Source organism: Xenopus tropicalis, chromosome 1, assembly GCF_000004195.4.
Source record: "Xenopus tropicalis strain Nigerian chromosome 1, UCB_Xtro_10.0, whole genome shotgun sequence".
NCBI lineage: Eukaryota > Metazoa > Chordata > Amphibia > Anura > Pipidae > Xenopus > Xenopus tropicalis.
In genome coordinates, this window is record NC_030677.2 from 139,678,451 (window position 1) to 139,688,866 (window position 10,416).

Here is a 10,416-nt window from a genome sequence, read left to right on the forward strand (position 1 = left end):
TTGGTTCAAGAAATAACAAAAGCTATATTTTTTGTGATTAAATTAAAAAGTAAAAAGGATTTCAGCACAAGCCCTGTTCACTACACACATGTTTATCACAAGGGGATATACTGCCCCTTTAAGGATAAACTATAAGAAAAGAAATGTTGCATAACAATATTATCATAGCACCAAACACCGTCAGGGAAAGGGTAAAAGGACCAGTAACACCAAAAAATGAAAGGCTTTTGTAAGCATTTATAAATAAAGTACCCCTCACTGGTACAAACTGCTTGTTGGTTTCAGCGGCTTGAGCATGGTTTAGAAAATAAGCTGCTACAGGCAGCCATTAAAACTGAAATGGGGAAACAGAGCAAATAATTACATAACCACAAAAAAGCTGCAGAATACAGTAGTTTTAGTAATTAAACAGGAAGATAATAAGGCCAGGCTCAAATGCCATTTTTGGGTCTACGCAGAACTGTAGAATGAAAAGCTTTGTAATTTAGGTTGCAGAATATGTTGGTTGCTTATTAAATAGAAGGTAATAACAAAGATTATTATTTAATAATTAGAGCTGTTTCAGATTTATAGTACAGGTATGGGATCCCTTATCCAGAAAGTTCTGAATTACATCGCCCACAAACTTCAGTATAAGCAAATAATTCTAATTTTTATAAATTATTTCCATTCTCTCTGTAATTATAAAACAGTACCTTTAATTTGATCCCAACTAAGATATAATTAATCCTTATTGGAGGCAAAACAAGCCTATTGGGTTTATTCCATATTTAAATGATGTTTAGCAGATTTAAGTTATGGAGATCCAAATAACGGAAAGATTCCTTATCCGGAGAACCCCAGGTCCCAAGAATTCTGGATAACAGGTCCCATACCTGTATCTATATGATAGCTTATGTAGCTAAACACAGAAGGCATCTGACCACCACCAGCCCATGCCCATTCCTGTTATAATTCAGACTGTGCTAGGGTGGGTCAAGCAGCAGCTATTGTAGCTTTGGTTTATACGGACAAAAATACAGCTATAGCTACAGCTATATCTATACCTAAATATATAAATCTAAATTATTCTTGGCTAAATGTATTGTTGACACAAAGTCAGTCTTTTTCTTGCACTTTCCCATGCAAAGGAAATAAAAATACAACAGCCTACACACCTCGTTTAATTTTTTTTACCATAAAAAGGTGTTTTCCATTGTACCCTGGTTTCTCTCAACAGTGCACCTTTAATCTTCATGTAACAGGCTCCCATTTTTCTGTTAAAATAAGCAGCGAGCCTGTAAGAGGATCACACCACCTCTAGGCCAGAGTGCCATATCAGATCCCAATATTATTTAAAGGGAAATGGAAAAAGTTTCCACTAATCTAAGTGACATCATGAGGTATAAACCAGGGGTGGGCACCCTACGCAACCCGGTCAGCCACCTCGCCCCTGCACCTTACCTCCCCCTGTGCTCTGGCCTGCAAAATCTTTGATTGAATTAACCTGTTATTGAAAAATGTATCTCCTCCTGTGTTTCTCTAAATCACACCAATGTACATACAGATCATAATTAGGGATGCACAGAAGCCAAGACTTGGTTTGGGATTTGGTCTCAGCAGGATTCAGCCGAATCCACGCTCCTGACAGAACCGAATTCAAATCTTTGAAATTACGTGACTTTTCGTCACATAGACATGGAAGTTAAACGTTTTTAACCCTTCTGTGTCATAATTTACAAATGTAAATTAGAATTCAGATTCAGTTCGGTATTTGGCAGAATCTTTTATTAAGGATTCGGGGTTCGGCCGAATCTGAAATAGTGGATTCAGTGCATCCCTAATAATAACACTAATAATAATTTATTCATTATTTTGTCACTGGTGTACAATGGTGCAATTCACAGAGGCACAAGTCACTGTATAAATCTGCTAGAGCATTAATTATTAGATAACAGGGGTTTATTCAATCAATCCAAAGTTGTCAGTAGCATTTGTTTTGAGATATAGGGATGGTAGAAAAAGTGCGCTTTCTGTTCTTTTTTGTTAATTGTGTCAGGTCCCACTGGTAACACTAGGAAGAGGGTTGGAAAGGATAAAAATAATAATTCAGGGTGGGTCAAGCAGCAGCTATTGTAGCTTTGGCTTATATAGACAAAAATACAAGTCTCTGGCTTCCTATCAGATTTCTTGCTACAGCTATATCTTAATATGTAAATCTAAATTATTAGTAGCATTTGTTTTGATGTTATAGGGATACTAAAAGAGTGCGCTTTCTGTTCTTTTTTGTTAATTGTGTCAGGTCCCACCGGTAACACTAGGTGGAGGGTTGGAAAGGATAAAAATAAAAAGGTAGGCCTCCTTTGGAAGTGATACTGACACAACTTCTATCATTGGTAATAACCTGTAGGTATCATATTTATTTAACCCCTCTGAGACCATATTCCCTTCCATTTCCCCACTGATTTCTGCAACAACATCTTTCTAATATTTTGCATCACTCCTGTTCTCCAAACCCTTAAATGTTTCAGTTTTGTTTTCATCACTCCAAACATGAACTCACAATCTTTTTTCAACATTATCCACTATAGTTTAGATAACATATTTTTCCCTATTTCCTTTCTGTTTTCAGCCCAGTAGCACCCACGGGGGCTGAATTTGGACCTTGTTCTTTGGTGTCAGGATTAGGCAGATGGTTGCTTTTTAGCATATATGAGGGTGCATAATGATACTAAATGAAATGTATCCATCCATTCTCTGCATCCTGGGCAGGGGAGAGCTGATTTTCAGGAGGCCACATACTGTAATTTTTACCCCCATTATTATCCCAGAATTCCTCCTCGCCCACCTCATAGCGGATAGCAAATTGCAGACAGGAGGCTTGCTGTTGGTCCCTAGTTGGTAGAGGAAGACGAAAGGTGAAGAGATCCGTACCTGGATGCCCAGGCCCCCCATGGCAGAGACGTGCAGCATATAGGGCATACGTGTCCTGGTGAGATTGCCACCCATCCAGAGTGTAGCGCACAGTGACCTTTTTCTCATATGCCAGATCAAGGACCCTCACAGACCCCCAGAGAAAGCAGCTCTCACAGCGCATGCTCTGCAAACACACACGTTGCTGCCATGTCTGCTCGTTCCATGAATTGCGCTCCCATGTCTTCTTTTCCCACATGCCTGCTTGTGAAACCCAGGAGGCAGGGATTCCATGGCGTGCCTCACACCAGCTCTGGAACACAAAAGACATCATGTCCACACGAGAAACTCATAACTGGGCAGTTCATAGCTCACCTTTAAATAAAGTGTCATTGATGTAAAAATGGTATTCTGCAGTTGGTCTCCATTTTTATTTCCTATGATATTTTTATTGTTAGAAATATATGTATTACCCTTTCTATTGAAATTATCTCCTATTCATCTTCTAGACTTTTATTCAAACTACTTCCAAATTGCTAAGGTAAATGGGACCCTAACAACAAATAAGGCCTCCTTTACCAAATTTTAAAGTTGGTTTCTAGGTCACCTCTGCATTTGGTAATACAATAAATCTACCAGAAAATCTTGCACCTGGGCCTTCTCTTCACTGTAGTGAATTTTGTTTAAAACCTTTTCTAATTTTAAGATCAAGACAATTTACTGCAAATTGTGTCTAAATACAACTGTTTTCCTCTTAGGGTGAAGACACACAGAGCTACTTTGTCGCAGCTTCTTGTTACAGCTAGAAAATACCCTGCCATAGACAATACTGAAAAATATCTCTGCTAAAACACACTTAGAGACAATTATTAGTAAATGAGCATTGCCTATTTTTTGTAGCTGTGACAAGTAGCTACTTAGTAGCTCCAAGTGTCTTCACCCTAAGGACGAAGACACACGGCAATTAGTAGCCGCGAATTAAAAAGTGGGTTCACCCTAAATGTGTTTTCTAGTTCAACTAGAAAACAGAAAGTAAAATCCTGGATTTCATTAAACTATTTTCCCATATTCCACATTATGACAGAAATGCTAGTAGGTTAGCTGGCGTTAACAAAGAAACATATTTGAATGAATAATTGCTTAAATATAGGAGAGCACCACTTTTTATCTCTAAAGACATGCCATAAAACATGTATTCTTTTCTAATTTCATAGCACAAAACTTCTATTTAGTCAGTAAAACATACCACAAACCACAAAGTGAGTCACAATGTGATATGGAGAAGTGATATAAATGTGATCTATTACAATTCTATTTATGTCTTATTAGAAGGAGGAGATTGTATCATGTAGGAGTCCTGCTCAACCCAAGTACACCTATTCATGGTCACTGCCTCCAGTATATAAAGAGTAAAGGTAAAATAATGTACATTAAAAGTTACCTATAAGTTGTGTTGATCATTTTTCACTGATAGGGCTGCTGTTGTACGTAATTGTTACTTTAAGTTCCAAAACTTGACTGTTTTGCAAATCTAACTATCCCTTCTCAACCTATTAGTTATAGCTTCTAATACTAGCTTCTAATAATTCTAATAGTAGTAAGACTGCTGCTGCACAAATATGGCAGCCTCATGGAGGGCATGGGAAATTTGCACCACACTGCCCTCTTACCTACCTCTCCGAGATGGGTCAATACTTAGACCCATTTTTGGACTTTACCGCTCATGCACAAGTCAGCGTCTGCACTAGGGTTGCTCAGGAAAGGTAAATAAAATGGCAGTGTTCTGCTTCTTTTTGCCTGGGTGGTACCAAGTATATTGGCACACCCCAGTGAATCAAAGTTTCCTTGTCCTTAATGAAAATTTACTACAATCACTTCTGTAATTGTATGTTTTCTGTTGAATATAAAACTGCCTTATTGTTTTATAAGGTTTACATTCTAGTGTTACAATTATTGCCTTTTAGCAACAGAATTATAGCCAAGTTTTATTACTACCTGAAGAGTGAAGTTAATAAGAAATAACATGTTGTATAGCTATCATTCTAAAGAGTGAAACATTAAAATAAATTGAATGGTTTATGAATGCTCTTCATTGATATGTAGATGCAACTAGTAGTCTGTTTATTGACATAGATCTTTTGCAGTACTTATGAGTATTAACTTATGGGTTTCTATAGAAGACTCCTAGGCTGATCTTAGAATGCTAATTTTTACCTAAACTGTCCTCAAAAATTGAATGTGTCAAAATGAATACTGTAATAAATTGCATTTGTTTCATTAATAATGGCAGATATTTCAAGATAATTTCTTTGCACTTTACTTTAAAACAATAAAACAAGGGCTTATTTGCAAACACACTTGGAAAGGAATCATAAATACCAGACATAGCTCAAAATGACAACATTTTGTGGGCTAAATGTTGCATTAGCCCCAGTAATATTTATTCTCAACCATCATTAAAACACATCATCACAAAGTAATTCCAGAAAGCAAAGAATCTCTCTTATATATCTCGTACTTGCCTTAACTAGTTAATTTTTTTTATCCAGGCAGTTGTTAATTCTAGATCCACTAGTGAATAGATCAATAACAATAAGAAGCATTAATAAATCCAGTGGTCTAGTAATTTTATCAGAGATTTGAAGGAAAAAAACATGCTGAAGATGAACACCACTGCTCCTAACTACTTTTTAGATGGTGCTAAAAACTGGGGAGGTGTCACTAAACAGTGACACCATCAGCCTGGTTAGTGAGTAATAGAAGGTGAAAGAAAACAAATTAATAATATGCCATTTATTCTTTTTCAGAGGGCTCTCTCAGAACTCTTTGAAACTGTGTTCTCAAAGCAAATGCTATATATGTACAGTCTAAGATCAAAAGACCTTAGGGTGGAAGATCTGTGCTATATGGCAGCTGAAAATACAGTGGACTGTAACTGAAGCAGGAAAAGTGTGCAGAGAGAACAGAGTTATGGGCTAATAGTTCTTACTCATGCAGCATACAGAATGTTGTACAAAACAGTTAGAACCTACCGACTCTTCCCTGAGTAGACAGCGTCTTGCTTCTCCTTGCAGCCTGTGGGTGACATGGATAGGGATGCAAGGAATATCTTCCCTTTTAAAATGACGCACAGACTCCAGTTCAAGTCCCAGTGCATCAGCAAATCGAACTCTTTTAATGGTTTCAGGGCTGCGGCGCCGCTGTCCCCGAGTGACACGCAGAGCAGGTGCGGAGCGTGAACGCCGCCTTCGAGGGACTTGTGTAGTAAACACTGAAGAGCAGTGGCCAGAAGCACCTCCATCTTCCTCCTCCTCTTGTTCTTCCAAGCTTGGTCTAGCAGTTCGGTAGTAGGCTCGTTCATATAGCCCTGCAATGTAACTCAGATTTCTAGGAATGTCCCCTGAAGGGGGACGTGTAGGTCGAGACATAGCCCACGATGAGCCCAAAAACCCAAGATTAATGCAGTATGAATCTGACCCTGTGAATGGAATACTGTATATCTATGACTTAAGTTACACTGATGATTTCTTTAAAAATAATTACTTGCTTCTTAAATATATCTACTGGTATCATGCTTCAAACTCTGCAGTCTATTGCATCTAATCAAATTGCTATCTTCCTTTCAGTTTTGTCTCAGTTCATGCCCTCATCTCACCTCGTCGGTCCTCCTATATTACATTCACTTGTCCTTCTCTGTCATTCAATTGTTCTCCTCTCCACCTCCCCAATGTGTCTCCTTATCTCACTAACTAGTTCCCCTCCTGTGCTTAGCCTGCATCTTGGTCTCATTCATCCAGCATCTCTGTGCATCATGGACCAATACCGTAGTACCCTGTGTAGTACAACCTCCTGCAGTGTTCTCTCTGGATGAATGTGCAGATCGACTTCAAGGCTTAAAGCGGAAAAGACATTGCTGTGAGCAGCTGTCACTGACTTGGGAGGGGTTGCGGCACAGCATGGGATTTCTCTCCAGCTGCTCCTGAACACTTCCCAGCATTTATAGGAAAATAAGAAAATAAATGTGATGTGCTGTTCTGCAATATCAGACAACTGCAGGTGTAACATCACTGTAGTAGGGGTATAGGGTATTTCTGGGGTGTACCGGCTATTGATGAACTGCATCTTACAAAAACCCCACAACAGAAATAAGCAGGGAGCTGCTGCTCTGTAAGAGTATTAGGACCCAGGGTTTGACACCCCTGCTTTAGTTTGTGATGCTTATAGGAAACAGTAGCTGCAAGAATACATTTAGTGCTCTGCAACATGTATTATTTCATTATTATTATGAGCTTCTGTTTATACATAACACTGTGCTCTGTTAAAAGGCTGCAATTATTAAAATGGACTGAATGCTCCTGTGAGCTGCCCCCCTACCCCAAGACAGGTGTGAAAAGGGAGGGATATCAGGGGCTTGAAAGGTAAGGATGGGGTGTAAAGGGCCAGATTACTTTTTGCCTTTGTGTTTTTCCCACCTTTCCAATCCCCCTTTTTAAGTTATACATGTCTCAGTCTTCTTTAAGAGACCAGGTGTTACTAGCAAGAGTTGCCGAATGTACATTGGAATGCAGAGCAGCGGAATGTGGCAGGACAAAGAAAGCACCAGAGGGTGGGACTGTGCCCAGGTTAGTAGGCTGTGAACATACATTCAGGCTTGTGTGGAAACTTATGGTATGGACCACCATGGGGCACAATGAGAAGAGAGAAACCAGGGAGAGCAGGGCAAGGAGCTCTTTCTTGGTGGATACTCTAAGAGCTTACATGTGTGGTAACTGGGTCGTATTTGGTGGAGGGCCATACTCTAAGGGGCTGATTTACTAATCCACGAAACCTGAATGGGAAAAAATCGGATTGGAAACTAACATTTTGCGACTTTTTGCGTATTTATTGCGATGTTTTCGTCACCGTTGCGACTTTTCCGTAGCTGTTACAACTTGCGCAAATTGTTGACTTTTTCGTAGTCGTTACGACTTGCGCGAATTGTCGCGACTTTTTCGTAGCTGTTACGACTTGCGCGAATTGTCGCGACTTTTTCGTATTGAGCGCTAGTAAACGGCAGGCAAACCTTTCCGTTTTTTTTGCGATAGCTACGAAAAAGTCGCGACAATTTGCGCAAGTCGTAACGCCTACGAAAAAGTCGTAACAATTTACGAAAAAGTCACAACGGCAACGAAAAAAATCGCAAAATACCGATCATTACCAAAAAAACGCATTCGGCCATTTTCGATCCGTTTGTGGATTAGTAAATTGGCCCCTAAATGTTGAGTAATAAAGCTCTGACCACTGGTCCCTCCTATTAGCCACAAGATTGTGTTCAGCGTTGTTATTTGATTATTAGGGTGCTTTGGTTAAGGCTGGTTATGTTTTGTGTAAGGAGCATAGAATATTTAGGCCTCATTGTCATTATCCCCAGCATGCAGAAGCATCACAAAGCCAGTAACACATAATCAGACTAATGCATATACAGTGGTGTGAAAAACTATTTGCCCCCTTCCTGATTTCTTATTCTTTTGCATGTTTGTCACACTTAAATGTTTCTGCTCATCAAAAACCGTTAACTATTAGTCAAAGATAACATAATTGAACACAAAATGCAGTTTTTAAATGAAGGTTTACGTTATTAAGGGAGAAAAAAAACTCCAAATCTACATGGCCCTGTGTGAAAAAGTGATTGCCCCCCTTGTTAAAAAATAACTTAACTGTGGTTTATCAATTTCAATTTTCAATTTCAATATCAATTTCTGTAGTCACCCCCAGGCCTGATTACTGCCACCCCTGTTTCAATCAAGAAATCACTTAAATAGGAGCTACCTGACACAGAGAAGTAGACCAAAAGCACCTCAAAAGCTAGACATCATGCCAAGATCCAAAGAAATTCAGGAACAAATGAGAACAAAAGTAATTGAGATCTATCAGTCTGGTAAAGGTTATAAAGCCATTTCTAAAGCTTTGGGACTCCAGCGAACCACAGTGAGAGCCATTATCCACAAATGGCAAAAACATGGAACAGTGGTGGACCTTCCCAGGAGTGGCCGGCCGATCAAAATTACCCCAAGAGCGCAGAGACAACTCATCCGAGAGGCCACAAAAGACCCCAGGACAACATCTAAAGAACTGCAGGCCTCACTTGCCTCAGTTAAGGTCAGTGTTCACGACTCCACCATAAGAAAGAGACTGGGCAAAAACGGCCTGCATGGCAGATTTCCAAGGCGCAAACCACTTTTAAGCAAAAAGAACATTAAGGCTCGTCTCAATTTTGCTAAAAAACATCTCAATGATTGCCAAGACTTTTGGGAAAATACCTTGTGGACCGACGAGACAAAAGTTGAACTTTTTGTCCCGTTACATCTGGCGTAAAAGTAACACAGCATTTCAGAAAAAGAACATCATACCAACAGTAAAATATGGTGGTGGTCTGGGGTTGTTTTGCTGCTTCAGGACCTGGAAGGCTTGCTGTGATAGATGGAACCATGAATTCTACTGTCTACCAAAAAATCCTGAAGGAGAATGTCCGGCCATCTGTTCGTCAACTCAAGCTGAAGCGATCTTGGGTGCTGCAGCAGGACAATGACCCAAAACACACCAGCAAATCCACCTCTGAATGGCTGAAGAAAAACAAAATGAAGACTTTGGAGTGGCCTAGTCAAAGTCCTGACCTGAATCCTATTGAGATGTTGTGGCATGACCTTAAAAAGACGGTTCATGCTAGAAAACCCTCAAATAAAGCTGAATTACAACAATTCTGCAAAGAATTCCTCCAGAGCGCTGTAAAAGACTTGTTGCAAGTTATCGCAAACGCTTGATTGCAGTTATTGCTGCTAAGGGTGGCCCAACCAGTTATTAGGTTCAGGGGGCAATTACTTTTTCACACAGGGCCATGTAGGTTTGGATTTTTTTTCTCCCTTAATAATAAAAACCCTAATTTAAAAACTGCATTTTGTGTTTACTTGTGTTATCTTTGACTAATAGTTAAATGTGTTTGATGAGGAGAAACATTTAAGTGTGACAAACATGCAAAAGAATAAGAAATCAGGAAGGGGGCAAATAGTTTTTCACACCACTGTATAAAACTGATAATGTCCCTAAAGGTTTGTGGAGAATAGATTAGGTGAATTATAAAGGGCACAAGTTCACATGAATGATGATTCAACATAATAAAAAGGATGTTAACATTTATATATATATATGTTTATATTATATATTTACCTATTAGAAGCAGCTTTTCAATTGGTCTTTAAAGTTTAATTTGTATGTTTTTATATCCCCCAACTGCCCTGCTTTTCATGGGAAAACCCCCATTCTGCAGTCTGTGCTTTACTGTCAGTAGTCTCGGTGCTGCCAGCCGCCCTCTCAGGGTCTCATCAGTCTTGCAAGATGAAATTGCAATGTCACTCCTCACAATATATGAAGTGCTTAACATAAAGGAATGGCCTGGAAATGAGGAATATTCTTCCAGTCTGCACAGGGCTTTTTGGGGTGGGTGTTGTGCAACACTGTGGCTGTCCTGAAATGCTACGTGCCACAACA

At 39.4% G+C, this 10,416-nt stretch overlaps 1 protein-coding gene across 1 annotated transcript; it reads right to left on the bottom strand.

Moving 5' to 3' along the window:
* Positions 1-1,781: 1,781 nt before the first annotated feature.
* On the bottom strand, positions 1,782-7,749 carry ppp1r3e (protein phosphatase 1 regulatory subunit 3E). The gene is made up of 2 exons (XM_002939023.5): positions 5,925-7,749; positions 1,782-3,205 (listed from the first exon to the last, which is right to left on the bottom strand). Exons 1-2 carry the CDS (start codon positions 6,318-6,320, stop codon positions 2,711-2,713), a joined length of 891 nt encoding a protein of 296 aa, XP_002939069.1. The 5' UTR covers positions 6,321-7,749; the 3' UTR covers positions 1,782-2,710.
* Between the last annotated feature and the right edge of the window lie 2,667 nt (positions 7,750-10,416).